At 40.6% G+C, this 16,646-nt stretch overlaps 1 protein-coding gene across 3 annotated transcripts in view; it reads left to right on the top strand.

The window, feature by feature from the left end:
- The window catches only part of LOC128586602 (MFS-type transporter SLC18B1), a 30,897-nt gene continuing 14,251 nt past the window's right edge, over nucleotides 1–16,646 (top strand). The window contains exons 1-6 of one of the 3 annotated variants that reach the window (XM_053592576.1): nucleotides 1–178; nucleotides 1,484–1,623; nucleotides 5,679–5,774; nucleotides 6,102–6,175; nucleotides 7,974–8,121; nucleotides 11,748–11,904. In XM_053592576.1, the coding sequence (XP_053448551.1) occupies nucleotides 136–178; nucleotides 1,484–1,623; nucleotides 5,679–5,774; nucleotides 6,102–6,175; nucleotides 7,974–8,121; nucleotides 11,748–11,904 (658 nt within the window). In that variant the 5' untranslated portion in view covers nucleotides 1–135. Of the gene's footprint in view, nucleotides 276–1,483; nucleotides 1,624–5,678; nucleotides 5,775–6,101; nucleotides 6,176–7,973; nucleotides 8,122–11,747; nucleotides 11,905–16,646 lie in introns of all 3 variants that reach the window. The other 2 variants (XM_053592575.1, XM_053592577.1) reach the window with 2 other exon arrangements.

Here is a 16,646-nt window from a genome sequence, read left to right as displayed (position 1 = left end):
TGAGCTCCGGGCCGATTCTGCGGCAGAGAAACCGGGTGCCGGGGCCGCGCCGAGCAGCTGCCGCCCATCCGCTCCGTGGAGGTCGAGTCCAGGGTTTGGAACCCGGGGCGGCGGCGGAGGGCCCGCGCTCTCCACATGGACGCGCCGGGGGACCCAGAGGGCCCACGCCCACCAGGAGGTGACCGAGAGCGAGGTGGCCCGCAGCGCCGCGGAGACTTCGGTTCTCTTTAGCAGCGATTGAATTGACTTTAGCTTGGTTTGTTTCTGAGAGATTGGTAAGGCTGGGCCTGCCTATGAGGTTCAGGCCAGCGTTTCTTTTCTCTCTGGAAGGCGTAAAGTTCAAGGGCTATTTTTGGTACTACGGTCTCTAACAACTTTCCCCCCCTATAGCTCTGTTAATAACGTGATTATTAACAATGAATTCAAATTAACTACGCCATTGGGCAAATGTAAGACATTATCTTTGGAATACCCACTGTTGTTCCCCTCTTTTTAACTTTTCTCATTTCCCTTTTTTATCTACTCCAATTTTTTTTCAAGGATTCTTAAGACTTCCTCATGTAGCACAGATTTTTTTTTTTCCTGGACTGTAGCGGCAATTTTTGAAAAATAGAGCAGATCAAATACATCGGAGAAAAAGTATTAAATAAATTGATGCAAAAGACCAGTGATTAGTGTGAAAATCTATTGATTTACAGAACTGGGGGACCTGCCTTTGCAGAGGCATACCTTTTTACGTACTCATTCATCAGTTGAATTATTTATCTTGTTTTCTCCTGCTTACACTGCATTTTACCTCAAGACTGTCTTAGAAGTCTTTTTTTTTTGAGACAGAGCCTTAAGCTATTGCCCTGGGTAGAGTGCTGTGGCATCACAGCTCACAGCAACCTCCAACTTCTGGGCTTAAGCGATTCTCCTGCCTCCACCTCCCAAGTAGCTGGGACTACAGGCGCCCGCCACAATGCCCGGCTTTTTTTGGGTTGCAGCCATCATTATTGTTTGGCGACTGGGCTGGATTGGAACTGGCCTGCTCAGGTGTATGTGGCTGGTGTCTTAACCGCTTGAGCCACAGACGCCGAGCCTGTCTTAGAATTCTTAATAAACAGCTGACATTACATGCTTAAAACATTATTGAGTTCACCTGGTATTATATGAAGCTAGTTACATACTTCCCCCTGCTGTTTTGACGGGAGTTGTGAAAGAACAGAGAAACAGGCCTTTGAAGTGGAGACAAAACAGATCAGGTTTGATAATTTCTGCATTGCAATTCTAAGGGGGAATAGTATGTAAATGTAAGTGGTATGTTTCAAAATTACTGTAATGTACAGGATTGTGCTCGCTTTGATAAAATGTGCTGTATTCAAAATAGCTTGACGCTCAGCAAATGTCTTCAGAGTGCATCTTCTGTGCACAGAAATGACACTGGTATACTTCCGTCAGTAGCCCCAGTTACATGCCTAATTGCAGTATGTTTGCATTCAAGGTGATGGCCCTGCTGGATGTGCAAGAGAAACACGCAGGCGATTCTCACGGGAACAGCTTTACGTACTGATATCCGCAGCTTCTGTGAACTTAGGTTCCATGATGTGCTATTCTATCCTTGGACCCTTTTTCCCCAAAGAGGTAAGACATTTTTATATCCATATGACCTTTAATTTTTTAAAAAGTTTTTGAATTATTTCATTTTACAATATGTAAAATGTAAAAATCTGTAAAAAAGTACAGATAATGTATAGAACTTCAGCCGATAGGGTACTTGTAGAATGCTTGATACCTGGGGGGAAAAATCCAGTCAGAAAGAACATCCTCTTGGGAGGTAATTCACCTAAATATAATCCATCTTCCAAAGATTACTTTGCTTATCACGTAGTTTGATTAATCTTTCTGTGGTTTCTGCAACTGATAAAACTGAGATTTAAATGCTATTGCAAAGCTGTGTTGAGACAGTAACTCTCTCCTGGAGTTTCTGGTTTATTAATATTTTGGAATTAGGAAGTTGTGATTTACTGAGTCCCCCTCTTCTGACTTCAGTTTTTTTGTTTTTTTTTTTTTTAACTAATGTGGCACAGGATTGTTATCTTTAATATCTAAAAGCTTCTAACTTGAATTTGTAAGGATTCCAGTGGCAATATTTGAAAAAGAGGATGAATTCTGATTAATAGCACCTAGTTCCCTCTAATCACAGCCTTTTATATAGTGTTAGGATCTGTAGCTAATGGAACAGACTGAAAGGGAATAACCCTTAGTTGAGTCCCGCTGGATTCTGGATGTTAATGGGATGTAATATGACACGAATGGGGCTGGCTTGAGTGAAATTGAGTAATATGCCTGTGTATTTATTTTGTGCTCTTTGCCAAATACTTGGATGGCAATGCTCCTCAGTCCTCTAATTGCTTTGATAACATGTAGTGCTTACTTCTGTGTGCCACAAAAGAAGATCAAGAGGCTTCTCTGATAAAGGAACAATACCGCTCTGTGCTCTCAGAGTACTCCTTGGGTTTCAAGGCTTGTTTCCATCCGTCTATATGGTGAGACACTCATCATTTTGCAAATGAAGAAATAGTTTCAGAAGCTGTGACCTCACCAATTCAGTTACATTAACTAGAGTTTCAGTGAGTTCCTGCTCTGGAGTTTGGAGTTATTAGGCCAGAAAATAATTCAGGAAAATGTCCCTTCTTTGTCCATTGGGAATGAAAAAATATGGGGGGAAAAAAGGGTTTAAGATTGTTTGGATATGCTTTAAGAAAAGGATGTCCAGAATGTTATGAGACTTTCTTTTTTTTAGAGACAGAGTCTCACTTTATCACCCTTGGTAGAGTGCTATGACATCACAGCTCACAGCAACCTCCAACTCCTGGGTTTAGGCAATTCTCTTGCCTCAGCCTCCCCAGTAGCTGGGACTACAGGCGTCTGCCACAATGCCCAGCTATTTTTTTTTGTTGCAGTTTGGCTGGGGCTGGGTTTGAACCCACCACCATCGGTATACGGGGCCAGTGCCCTGCTCACTGAGCCACAGGTGCCACCCATGTTACGAGACTTTCAAAAGAGGAATGGGTGCCATGGTGGAATAGGGGCAGAAGAAGGGGGCTACTGAAAGGGACTTCATAGGAAAAATCTTAGGGAGATCTTGAGAGGTAGTAGTTCCTCAGGTGAACACCAGTGTTACTGGCATTCTAGGTCACAGAAATAGAAAAGTGAGTGGCTTGTTTTTGGAAAATAACAGACCACTTGAAATGGCTTGAGCCTCGGGTGGAGTGAGGTCTAAGAGACAGAGGTTCTGGGGGCAGGCTCGAGCTAGCACGCAAAAAGTACTTGTATACATGCCAAGGACTTAGTGGGAAGTCATCAAGGTGACTGAGCAAGGTAGAGTAGCCTGGCCATAATAATGTCCATGATGGGGATCTGTAGATTTAAGATGGAGAAGACATAGAGCGGATCAGACCAGTTGGGAAAACATTTCACGGCTCAGCTGGAACTCAGTGAATGCAACTAATGTTAGTGTCCTCCAAGTGAATAGGGACAAAGTAAAACCAGGCTGTGGGTGTGTGCTTTTAAGTTTTGGACTGAATGTTTTACTTATTGGAGGTTTCAACTAAAGAAAAAAGTCATGCTTTTAAAGAATTAAAATATGTTTTATTCAGAAGTGCTACTGGGGGCTATAGACAGACATTTGTAGCCCTGGAGCAGTTCTACAGCACTTAACAGGGATGCTGGCTCATAGTGAGGGTTCCAATAAACACTAGATGCTATAACCATTATACATTTCATGCTAGGTTCTGGAATTAAATACCTACCAGATCTATTAAGCAAAGAACACAGATAATGTAATTTAACCAAGGAATGTTCTGCCTGCATTTTAATCAACTCTTTTGATAATACTTGCCCTTTGAGGAACCTAACCTGTGTGTAGTAGAAATGTAGGCTTCATTTTCCAATCCACAAACAGCGTAGCTTTTTGCTGCAGTGCCATTAAAAGTATCTTAATAATGAGATCTCTGTTGTCTCCACATCTCCTGTGGCTATTACTATACGGAAAGGGAATAGCCGGTTATGGCTGAATAGTGTTCTATGGTATACATATACCACAGCTTATTAATCCATTCCTATGTTGAAGGGCACCTGGGTTGTTTCCACATCTTTGCAGTTATGAATCATGTTGCTGTAAACATTCTAGTGCAAATGTCCTTAATGATAAAATAATTTTTTTCTTTCGGGTAGATACCTAGTAATGGATTGCAGAATCAAATGGTAGGTCTACTTTTAGTTCTTTGAGGACTCTCCATACTTCTTTCTACAAAAGCTGTACTACTTTGCAGTCCTACCAGCACTGTAAGAGTGTTCCCTTCTTTCTGTACCTATGCAAGCATCTATTGCTTTGGAACTTTGCAATGTGGGTCATTCTAAATGGGGCTAGAAGATATCTCAAAGTGGTTTTGATTTATATTTTTCTGATGATTAGGGATGATCAACATTTTTTCATATGTTTGTTGGCCATTCATCTGTCCTCATGAGAGAGGTTTTTGTTTAGGTCTCTAGCTGGGAATGGCCAATTATGAAGCTCATAGAATTATGAGCTTAAAATTCTGCCTCAGTAATTACTATAGAACTATATTTTCTGCCCCCACCCACCGTCTGGTCCCTGACTACCTGGACCTTCCTAGAGCAAGGGGGTTGACTCTTCCTAAGACTTAGCTTAGAACAATAGACTTTACCTGTCTGGTTTCCTGTCATATGATGGTAGCAGAAATGTAGGGTTTATTTAAAGACGCATAGTGTGACGTGAAAAGCATGTCCTTGAAAAAGACAAGGATCGAACGATGATGGTATCTTTACGAGGAAGGTATGGAGAAAGTTTTTATCTAAAAATTATAGTTAGAAAAAGTAAAGAAATGTGATTATAGCTGTTGTAGGAAATGGATTTTGAAGGGTATATAATGTGTGTGCACGTGCCCCCCTGGAAGTGGATATGCACACATTTCACGTGCACGCCCCTGGAAGTCTGCGTGTGCACATTTCAGTATTAATGATCTGTTCAAGTTCCCAAACAAATCGGAAAATGACCTACACCTGACTTCCACACATTTCAATATTAACGATGAAGTTGTTTGTGAAAAAACTGAGACTGGTGAAAAAATGGATCGAAATTGGACTCTTCTGATCATAAATAGTCACTACTGGTACCATGCCTGGCACACCAAAGGCGCTCAGTAAATGACTTCTTGGAAGACTTCTGTAGTTCGGGCTTTGCACTTCATAGAATGCTAAGTTGTCAATCCTCTCTTAAAGAAATTAACTCATATTTTGATTCTTGAAATTGCTATAGCTAGAACCTAATGTGAAGATCTGCCTTATTTCCAGGGGTTGAAAAAGCTTTTTAAACTTTCTATTTCTTTATGTGAATTTAGTAGTATATCATAGGAATAGCATTTGAAGTTCAAAAGAAGTAGATTTAGGATAAATGCCATATCAAATTTAGGATTGGAGGGGGACTAGGGACTAAGTGTTACTATCTAAACTGGTTAACCTTCCTTCCCTTTTCTGTTATTTTAACATAATCTTTGAAATTACTATACAAATAAAGAACACAAAAAGATAATGTTGTAATCCAGTATTCCATTTTTTCCATACTGATCCTAAGTTATCTTTCAAACTTAGTTCTCATTTCTCTTTCTTTAAAGGCTGAAAAGAAGGGAGCCAGCAATACCATTATTGGTATGATTTTTGGATGTTATGCTTTGTTTGAGTTGCTGGCATGTTTGCTATTTGGAAATTATGTAAGTATTAAAGTTCATGTGCATGTCTAATTTTTTTAATTGAGTAATGAGTTATTCTAATTTACTAATCTAGAATTTGCGTCGATGCAGAAATAACCACTGTTCCAGTTTTATACTGCTATTGACAGTTCCCTCCTTAGCATTGATTGATTTTAAACTCCTTCCATGTTTTTAAGCAATGTGTATTGGCACTCCATTAAAGAATTATTATATTAACTCTATATGTCTTCCCCTAATCCTGTATTTTCCGATATAGTAGATTGGTTTATGTTAATATAAGCTTGTAGAAGTCATCAATTTGCCACTTTTCTTTGACATTTATTGTAGATTATACATATTGGAGCAAAATTTATGTTTGTGACAGGAATGTTTGTCTCAGGAGGAGTTACAGTTCTCTTTGGGTAAGTCATTTTCTGATTTGTTTGGGAACTTGAACAGATTGTATAATCTATCTTTAGTTTAAATATAAATAGCTCTTTAAGTCAATGGCACCATTATTGTCTGTTGAAGGCATACCATGTGACAAACGGCGGAAGGAGTTGGTGAGTAGTGAACAGGAATGGATGGCATTAATCTCATGGAAACAGTCCTCCAGGGGATCACCATTACACTGGCCATTGAATCTATTCTTTTTCTTTTTTTTTTTTTTTTTTGAGACAAAGTCTCATTATGTTGCCCTCAGTAGAGTGCTGTGGCCTCCCAGTTCACAGCAACCTCAAACTCTTCAGCTTAAGCGATTCTCTTGCCTCAGCCTCCCAAGTACCCGGGACTACAGGCTCCTGCCACAACAACCAGCTATTTTTTTGTTGTAGTTGTCATTGTTGTTTAGCAGGCCCAGGCCAGGTTTGAACCTGCCAGCCCTGGCATATGTGGCCAGTGCCCTAACCATTGAGCTATGGATGCTGAACCACTGAATCTATTCTTTAGAACTCCTATGACTTGGAGTGACAGATTTTTTTCTTTTTTTTAAACAGAGTCACTCTCTGTCACCTGGAGTAGAGTGCTGTGGCATCGTAGCTCATAGCAACCTCAAACTCTTGGGCTCAGTGATCCTCTTGCCTCAGCTTCCGGACTACAGGCAGGCATGCCACAGCACCCACCTAGTTTTTCTGTTTTTAGTAGTGACATTGCTCTTGATCATGCTGGTCTCAAACTCCTGAGTTCAAGAAATCCACCTGCCTCCGAGAGTGCTAGGATTACAGGCATGAGCCACCAGGCCCAGCAAGAGTGGACAGAATCTTAACTTACTTTTCCTAGTCACAGAAACTTTTTGGCTTAAGCAAAAGGTTGAATTTCTCTCCTAAAGAATCAGCTCAAAAACATCAGGATATAGATGTTAAAACAGTGTCATCAGAAATTTTTCTTGACTTCTTAGCTTTGCTTTCTTCTTGTGATTTGCTCCTGGGTGATCTCTCCCTTTGTGGTGGCAAGATGACCCCAAGAAGCTCCAGGAGGGGTGCCACTCTCTCAGTGGTGCCTGGTAGGGCAGCAGATGAAGCCTCACTCACTGGGTATTTATTGATGGCCCATCTCTATGGCTAGGGGTAAATAATATTCTGATTGGTCAGGTTGGTGGTGTGCTCGCTTCAGAGTGGGGATTAGCCTGGTTTTCCCTGTTGCTGTTTCCAGGAAAAGGGGAAATGTGTGCCAAACACAAAATAGCTTTGAAAGTTATTCAGCATAGAGGCAAATACTATGGAAGAGCTTATATAAGTACTTGGGGAACGTAAGGGAATGATAATAGGATGGCAAGATTATGATGAGATAAACTCAGGGAAACCATTATGTTCAACAAAGTGGATGTTGTACAAAATTTTCGGCAGGAGGGGTTTTCTCTTGTCTGCATTCACACTTTTTTATTTAAAAGTTTGAGTCCCACCATGGGAGATATTTCAGGTCTTTCAGAGTAATCTACATATTCCAAAAGGACCTATTTGTTATTCTCCTCTAGGAGGCCAATGATATCAGCAGAAAAGGGCAACCTAAGCTGTCCTTGTGACTCAGATTTTTACCAAAAATAAATAGGGAATTTCCTTCTTCTGAAAATATAACAGAACAACTCTTAAAAAAATCATGTTCCACATAGATTTATTCTAATAACTATGAGTGACGTATTACTCTTTTCCGTGAGTACAATTAAAAAGGAGGAATAAATAAAAACCAGCTTGACCCTTGAGAACTGTCTTATTCTCTTTTTAGTTTATTGGATCAAGTTCCAGAAGGACCAATATTTATTACTATGTGTTTTCTAGTGAGAGTAATGGATGCGATAAGCTTTGCTGCGGCAATAACTGCATCATCTTCTATCCTTGCAAAAGCTTTTCCAAATAATGTGGCTACAGTATTGGTATGTATTTTAGAGTTTGTTTCCCCTATTTTCCCTTGAATGTAGGCCAAAATATTTCCTTGACCTTCCAAGTTAAAGCTGGGATTCATTCTTCCTTACTTCTTATCTCTCCTTTCTGTGTTTTTGTTGCCTTTTTACTCCAATTTCTACTTCTGTCAGCAAAACTGTGAATACACGTGTCAGTAAGGCTGTGAGCTGTTGCTCTTCCTGATCCCTGAAATTCCCGGAAATAAAGTTTTGATTGGCCAGGCCAGGTTGGGTGCTCACTTGAGAGAGGAGCAGCATGGGTTCCCCCTACTGCTGTTTTCAGAAACGGGAAATGAGTTGCCAGAGGCAAAACTGCTATGAAAGTTCTTAAGCATAGAGACCTTAATCTAGCAGCATCGTGGCAAATAATATGGAAGCGCTGATGCAAGTACACAGGAATGATAAGAGAATGCTAAGGTTAGGATGAAATAGACTCAAGAAAAAGGTTATTTATTTATTTTTTTTGAAAAATGTTATATTAAGTGAAGTAGATGTTTTAAAAAATTTCTGTAGGAGAGGTCTGCACACAGTTTGACAGGTATTCTTTCTACCACGTTTTTTTTAACTTCCTAAAGAGTACTTTTCTATCTCTCCGTAGCCTAGATTGTGGCTCAATTGCCTAAGAATTTCTTTGCAGAACACTCAGTTCATACGAGTACTTCTTCCATTTTCCCCGGATTTGTATAAGGGATCCTGGAGTTCATCTTGAAGTCCTTAAGCACTTCAGTGCTGTGTGAGGAGTGCCCTCTCATTTTGATACAAACATGCAACACCTGTTTGTATCAAATTGGTGGCCTCATATTGACATAACTCTTGTGTATTGTCTAGGTGCATGAAGACCCGGTATAATGACCTGCCAGATTCCTGTCTCAGCTCTGGGCAGCTGCCTCCTTGGTCCCCAGAAGGCTTTCCCATAGGGAGACCCAGGGTCTGCATAGCAGACCACACACCACCCTCATAGCATGTAACTTTCTCTAGACCTCGGAGTTTCATCAGTTTAGTACCAAGGACTCCCTCATTTACTCATTTAATACTTTAGTTTTAAAGTTTCTTCTATCAGATAAACTATTTGCCACATAAATAATGTCCCCCCTCCCTTTTTTTTTTAAAAAGTAACTTATGTATACAGCAGGATGGGTTCATTTTAGGTTCTATTGCCACCTTAGCATGCAGGGGTGGACACCGTGATAGGGCTACTGTTTACATTTCCCAGTTCTACATTTCTCAAAAAGCATTCAGAAGAACACTAGTCTGTTGACATGTTCTGTAAAACAAGGGTTTATCACTAAACAAGTTTGGAGAGTGTTTTATGCTGTTCTCCAATGTAGAGGCGTTCAGTTCACATCAGTATTTTAAGACTCTGAAAAATCCTAGAATAAAGATACTTTATTAAATGTTCCACAACTCAATTTTACCATGAAGCCACTTGTTCCAAACAAGACTTTTTGACCTTTATTTTTTTATTTACTTTGAGACAGAGTCTCACTTTTTCACCCCACTTTTTCACAGCTCACAGCAACCTCAAACTCTTGGGTTCCAGAAATCCTCTTGCCTCAGTGTCTGAAGTAGCTGGGACTACAGGCGCCCATCATAAACCCTGCTATTTTTAGAGACGGGGTCTCGCTGTTGCTTAGTCTGGTCTCCAACTCCTGAAGTTCAAGAAATTCACCCACCTCGGCCTCCCAGAGTGCTAGGATTACAGCTGTGAGCCACTACGTCCAGCCATTTTTTGACCTTTAAAAGAGCTGGTATTATATAGCTGACACTCCGGAAAGTACCAGAAAACACTGCCCAGGAGATTCCTGTGCAGTTGGCAGCAGTCCTTTGGATTTTCTGATCAGGAAGGGACACCAGTGTTGTCATTTGATGCTTCTATATAAAATTGCAGCCAAAAGCTAACACATCTAACATGGTAGTTGATCTGGATGGCCTCATTGTGAGTAAAGATAGAATTCCTATGTTCATTATGAAATGCAGAAAGTTATTAATGGACTATTTTTGTGCAGTCTGCGAGATCTGGGGATGTAAGGTTGCAAGCCACAAGTCTCTTAAAAACTAGATTGATTCGAAATGGTGCTATTTTTGTAGCAGTAAACTTTCCATAGCACTGTTTGGTTTAATTAACATTTTTTTTTTTTTTGTAAAGACAGAGTCTTACTTTATGGCCCTTGGTAGAGTGCTATGGCATCACACAGCTCACAGCAACCTCCAACTCCTGGGCTTAAGTGATTCTGTTGCCTCAGCCTCCCAAGTCGCTGGGACTACAGGCGCCTGCCACAACGCCCAGCTATTTTTTGGTTGCAGTTCAGCTGGGGCCGGTTTTGAACCCACAACCCTCAGTATATGGGGCTCGGCGCCTTACCAACTGAGCCACAGGTGCCACCCAGTTTAATTAACATTTTTATATGGTACAGAGAAATATAGAATATGGTAAATATATTCTACACATTACTGTTGCTCACTATTCATATACACACCAGGTGATCAACCTTCCAACCCCCTCCGAGAAAGCAAAAGTGGCTGCAGGTTTCTCCCAGAGAGATACCTTGGGCATGTATGTACACACATGCACACATGTACACACACACACACACACACACACACACCGAACATGATTTTCCTTTCCCTTTTTTTCTTTTCACAAATGGTAGCATTCCACATAACCTGTTCAGCACCTTGCTGATTACACTGCCAATGAGATCATCTTGGAGATCTTTCTGTACCTACGTAGAAAGAGCTTTCTTTTTTCCTTTTCTATACTATTTCACTGCACAGCTATAACCTACTTTATGGACATTGTTGATTAATATTGAGATTGCTTACATCTTTTGCCATTGTAAACAATGCTATAATGCATAAAGTTGTATATATGTCGTGTTGCATCTTCATGCTGGACCCCGTAAGTTAAGTCCTAGAAGTGGAATTCTGGATCAAAGAGTATGTGCAGTTGTAATGTTGATAGATTTGCCAAATCGCCCTTCTGTGTTTGCTCACCAGCAGTGTGTAAGAGTGCCTCTGCCCCACTTGGAAACATAGTGTGTTTGATGGGTGCTAGGTAAAAACTGGCATCTTGTGGTTTATATTTGTTCGTTTCTTTTAAAAAGTGACAGCGAGCTACTTCTTCTAAGAGCTATTTATATTTCACTTTATGTGACAACAGTTTATTTACAGCATTTACCCATTTTCCTATTAAGTTGTTCATTTTTTCCCCCTCCTTGATTAGTAATTCTTAATATTTTGGGGGAAGTAGTTCTTTATCAGGATTTTTTCTAGTTTTCATTTGTCTTTTGATGTATTTTTCTATGTATAGTTTTTCATATTTTCATGTAATTAGATTTAGTAATCTTTTTTATGTCTTCTGAGGTTTATGTCATAATTAGAATACCTTCCCCATATAAGAATTAAAAAAGAAAAACCTCCCATGTTTTATTTCCCTGGTACTTTTATGATTTTAATATGGTTATTTAAGTTTTTTTTCCATCTTGAGTTTGTGTGGGCTGTGTACTTGTGAAGGTGATAGAATTTTTATCAGATAGTACCTTATAATCCTTCAAATGAAATACAGTAACCCAGTTTTTTTCTCCCCATTTCCATTTTAGGGAAGTCTTGAGACCTTCTCTGGACTGGGGCTGATAGTGGGTCCTCCTGTAGGTGGCTTTTTGTATCAATCCTTCGGCTATGAGGTGCCTTTTATTTTTCTGGGTTGCTTAGTTCTGCTGATGGTACCACTCAACATGTATATTTTACCCAATTATGGTAAGTCCACCCTTATTACTCATTTTAAAAATCTTGAATGTATTTTTATGCCTTTAAAACAAACCAATTTGCCAGATATTCACTTTCATGTAACCAATGCAAGCTTTACAGAACACTGTAAAAGAACTGATTCTCTTTTCAGAAATATTATAGGCAATTAGTTTATATGAATTTCTATGTACCACAATTTTTTTTCCAACCTTAGGAACAAGCAAATATTTAATTTCTGATCATAAACCATCACCATATGCAGTGTCCATCATAGGTCTTCTTGAAGTGAACTAAATGTCAGGACAATGAGTTATTATGAGCCACTTCTGGCCTCTGTCTTCCTAGAAGGCTGTTAGCTGGTAGAGCAAGATCCGCCCTTCTTTCCCAGCAGCCCTTGCAGCTGTCCATGCAGCAGCGCCCACGCGTAAAGACACAGGCCCACTTCAGGCAGCAGCGGGAGCCACCCAGGATTCAAAACCACACGTTCCACAGGAGTCAACCTGCCCTGTAATAAATGCATGGATATCAGTCCTAGTGTCTCTATGGGGAAACATGTCAGGTGTAAGAGTCAGCACAGTCAGGGAGACACAAAACATCATGTCCTCATCAGTTGTTCGTGGTTCACTTGCATTTCCCTTTGTCCAGCTGAAATTTACCAATCAGAGTTATTCATATAAACAAGTAACATTGTTACTTGGCATTACTCGGGCATTGTTCTAGTGGCACCGAGCTAGAGCGTTCACTCAGAGAACAGGTTAGAGAGGCAGAGCCACATGGAGCCACACGGTGGCGCTCGTCCCCTCTCTGAGTGTGACGACCCCGTCGCTTCTGCAGTTGAGCGTCCCGGCTGTGCTCAGGTTGGTTGGTTCGGTACTTGGCTGGTAATTAAGAAATAAACACCGGGTCAGATTCTCACGTAGCAGGAGCAAAACGTTTGTTAACTCTGTACCACACCAGACAAGGAAAGAGACTTTGCCGAGACATCCTAGTTAGTGGTGGAACTAGATATCTAGAACTTCTGGGGTTAGGAGCTGGACTGGCCCAGTGTCTGTTACCCCTGAGGCTCGGCCCGCCCTCCTCATCCCGTCCCTTCCTCTCTCCTCGGGATCTTCTGCAGCCCCTCCCAGTCGCCACCGACCTGGCTACTCGAGGCTTGTTTCTCTTCTCAGACAATTTCTCTATTTTCCCTGCGTCTGTCTTGAACTTAACAAAAATCCCCGTTAGCTGAATTTTTATGAACAAAAGGGTTTGACAAGCTCAGTGTTTATCCACTGAAGGCTTTTTTATTTAGATTGAATAGAAAAAAGAACTGGTATTTTAAAAACCTCTCTAAGATTGTCATTGTTAAAGCTCTAAAAATAGATTAAAATGTTCCCATTTACAGTACCTTTTTGAAGAGTGTTATTGTAGGAAGGTTACAGATAGCAGCAAGAAAATTAACCAAATTTTATTTTTCTGGTATTACCAGAATTTTATATTCTCTAAGTTCTGCCCGCCTCTTTACCTTCTTCTGGACTCACAGACAACGTGGCTTTGCTCTGGATGGCTAAGAGCTCCTCTCCTTCCTTCCTTTCCATCTGCTCACAAGTCCCCTGTTCTATACTGCCTGAAAGAAATATTTCTAAAATAGAGCCCTGGAGATATCAGTGCTCTTATTAAAATTCTTACATCCAATAAATTCAGGAGACCTATTACATGGCATGGTGACTATGGTTAGTAACTATATTGTATACTTGAAAATTGCTGAGAGTAGATAAGTATGTGAGGTAATACATACGTTAATGGTTGATGAGCTAATTAGATTTAGTTGTTCTACAGTATATACATACATCAAAACATGCTATATACCAGTGTATATGTATATACATCAAAACATCATGCTATATGCCAAAATTATGTACTATTATTTTGTCTTGTCAATTTGGAAAATAATTCTTTTTTTTTTTTGAGACAGAGTCTCACTATGTTGTCCTCAGGAGAGTGCTGTGGCATCACAGTTCACAGCAACCTCAAAGTCCTGGGCTTAAGTGATTCTCTTGCCTCAGCCTCCCAAGTAGCCAGGACTACAGGCGCCCACCACAATGCCAAAGAATTAAAAAATTCTTAAATCCATGAAATACGAACTTTATTCTGGAAGCCATTAGAAGCTATTGTTAGATTTAAGTAGAGGAATCATACAATCTGGAATCTCTCTCTTCCACTCTGCATAACCTCTACTCGTCCTGCAAGACTTACTTTATCTTGCCTCTTCTGGGGAGTGTTTAACAACCTTGATCATTGGACTAGATGTTGAAAAGTAGAGCCACAGAGCTTAACTTTTTTCTTGCCCCTCAACTGAGGACCACCCCATTCCCACATCTCTAACAGGAGCTCCCTGTGTCAGGCACTGTCAACCAGACAGTCATGTCCCTCCAAGGAGAATACAGATGTTCCTCAGTAACTATAGAGGGGGGGGGGTTTGGTTCCAGGACCTTCCATGGCTCCAAAATCCACAGATACTCAAGTCCCTGAGTAGCTTGGACTACAGGCACCAACCACAAAGCCGGGCTATTTTTTTGTTGCAGTTTGGCTGGGGCTGGGTTTGAACCCACCACCCCCGGTATATGGGGCCGGCGTCCTATTCACTAAACCATTGTATCTGCCGCCCCCAGATACAATTTTTAAAACCTATTTTTGATCCTTGCCAAGCCCATGGATACAGAGGACCAACTCTATATCAGAATTTGGGGGATGCAAATAGAGTACTAAGTAGCTTTTTTTTTTGGGGGGGGGCATAGCTTTGTGTTTGTTTGTTTTTTTCAGATTAATTTGAGGGTACACAGAATTAGATTACAGTGTATGCATTTGTTAAGTATAGTCCCTGTTGTAGTTGTGTCTTGTCCCCAAGAGGTGTGCCCATTAAGTGGGGGCATGCCAATTCTCCCTCCTTTGGTACTAAGTAGCTTTAAAAAACTACCGAAGTAATTCTGCCATTCATCCTTTCAAGCAAGTACCACCTGAAGTTTTCATTATTTGGTCTTCTTGAACTGCTTGGTTATACTATGTGTTCATTTTCATGGATGTTTTTATATATTCTTATTATGATAACCTCTTTTCCCATCCTAGATTTTAGGGAAGCGGACAATTTATACCATAACAGTTTCTCTTATACCCCAAATACATAATAATTTTTATATGCACAATAAATGTAACCAATTAAAATTGGAATTTTTGTAAGTTTATTTTAAAGGCTACTAGCATCCTTAGCATACTTTTCAAAATTCACGCGGAATTGTCTCCCTGCTGGCAATACCTGACTGAGCCACACGGTGGTGCTTGTTCTCTTTCTAAATCAAACTACATATTGTTTCTGTAGTTGGGCTGTGCTGAGATCTGGTTTGCTGTTGAATGTTGGGCTGGTAATTAAGAAATTTTATTTGGGTTAATTTTACCTCCTGCATCCAGAAAAAGTCTAAGTGTAGCACTTAAAGTAGTTAAACCACACTTAAATGATATTTTTTATACCTAGCCTCATACTTGGTCATAATTCAAGTATTTATGGAATAATGAACTGTTTTGGGTGCTGTGGCAGACTTGGGGATACATGAGGGCTGATCCTGCTTGTCAAAGAGCTTCATGTCCAAATCCAATATCATCTCGGGCCAGGATCACTATAACAACCTCCTGACTAGCCCCCTGCCTCCATTCTCCTCAGCGCCAGGAAGAGAATGTTCTTAAGCCACACACCTGATCCTAATTCCCTGCTTGATCTCCCTAGTTATTTCTCAGGCTTCTTAGCATATTTTACAAGGTCCTCCCTAGTCTTTATACTTTCTCCTGCAGTATCATCTCTTCCTACTATTGGCAACACTTACTCCAATCTCCTTCCAACTTTGCTTCTCTTCAGTCATTTTCTCAAACACAGAATAGTTTACACTCACTTTTTAGTCTTGGAATAACATGCCTGGATTATTCATTCTCCCTTTTTTGCTTGTTCACCACAAACTCATCTTAGAGACCACTGCTTCAGAAAGCCTTTTGCACACCACTCTCCCTGTGTTAGGGCAGCCCTCTTCTGTGTTCCCATAGGGGCCCTCCCAGCCCCATCCTACTCTTTCCCCTCCTTAATGTAATTCCCTGCAAGGACAGGAACTGGGTCTGTCTTGTATACCTTTGTATGCCAAGTATTTTGTATGATTCCTTTATATGTTATATTAATTAGAAGATGGGAAGGCCAGGATTTATTACAAAGCAAAATACAATTTGATGTTACATTATATAGTATAGACTCGCAGTGCAGTGGGAAAGCAGAGAGAGGTTAAACTTATGGAAGAATTAGGGTGAGAGCCAGACTTACAGAGTGAATGGAATTGGAAAAATCAGCAGGGAAAAAGATGAGTGATGCAGTATGACTACAGCTTAAAGATAACCATGTCTGCTGTTTGGAAAAGTGAAGAAGTTTGGGTTACTTGGGGAGAATGATGGGAATTACGGTTGGTGCTCAACTGACCTTGAATGCTAAATGTAATTTACACAAGATTCAGTAGTACTCTCTCTTTTTTTTTTTTTTTTTGTGACAGAGTCTTACTCTGTCACCCTGGGTGGAGTGCTGTGGCATCACAGATCACAGCAACCTCAAAACCCTTGGGTTACAGTGATCGTTTTGCCTCAGCCTCTGGACTAGCTGAGACTATAGGTGCCCATCACCTAGCTCAGCTAGGTTTTTACAGGAGGGTCTCACTCTTGCTCAGGCTGGACTTGAATTCCTGAGC

The sequence above is a fragment of the Nycticebus coucang genome, chromosome 5 (genome assembly GCF_027406575.1).
Source record: "Nycticebus coucang isolate mNycCou1 chromosome 5, mNycCou1.pri, whole genome shotgun sequence".
In the NCBI taxonomy this organism is placed as follows: Eukaryota; Metazoa; Chordata; class Mammalia; order Primates; family Lorisidae; genus Nycticebus; species Nycticebus coucang.
This window is presented reverse-complemented; position numbering and strand designations above follow the sequence as displayed.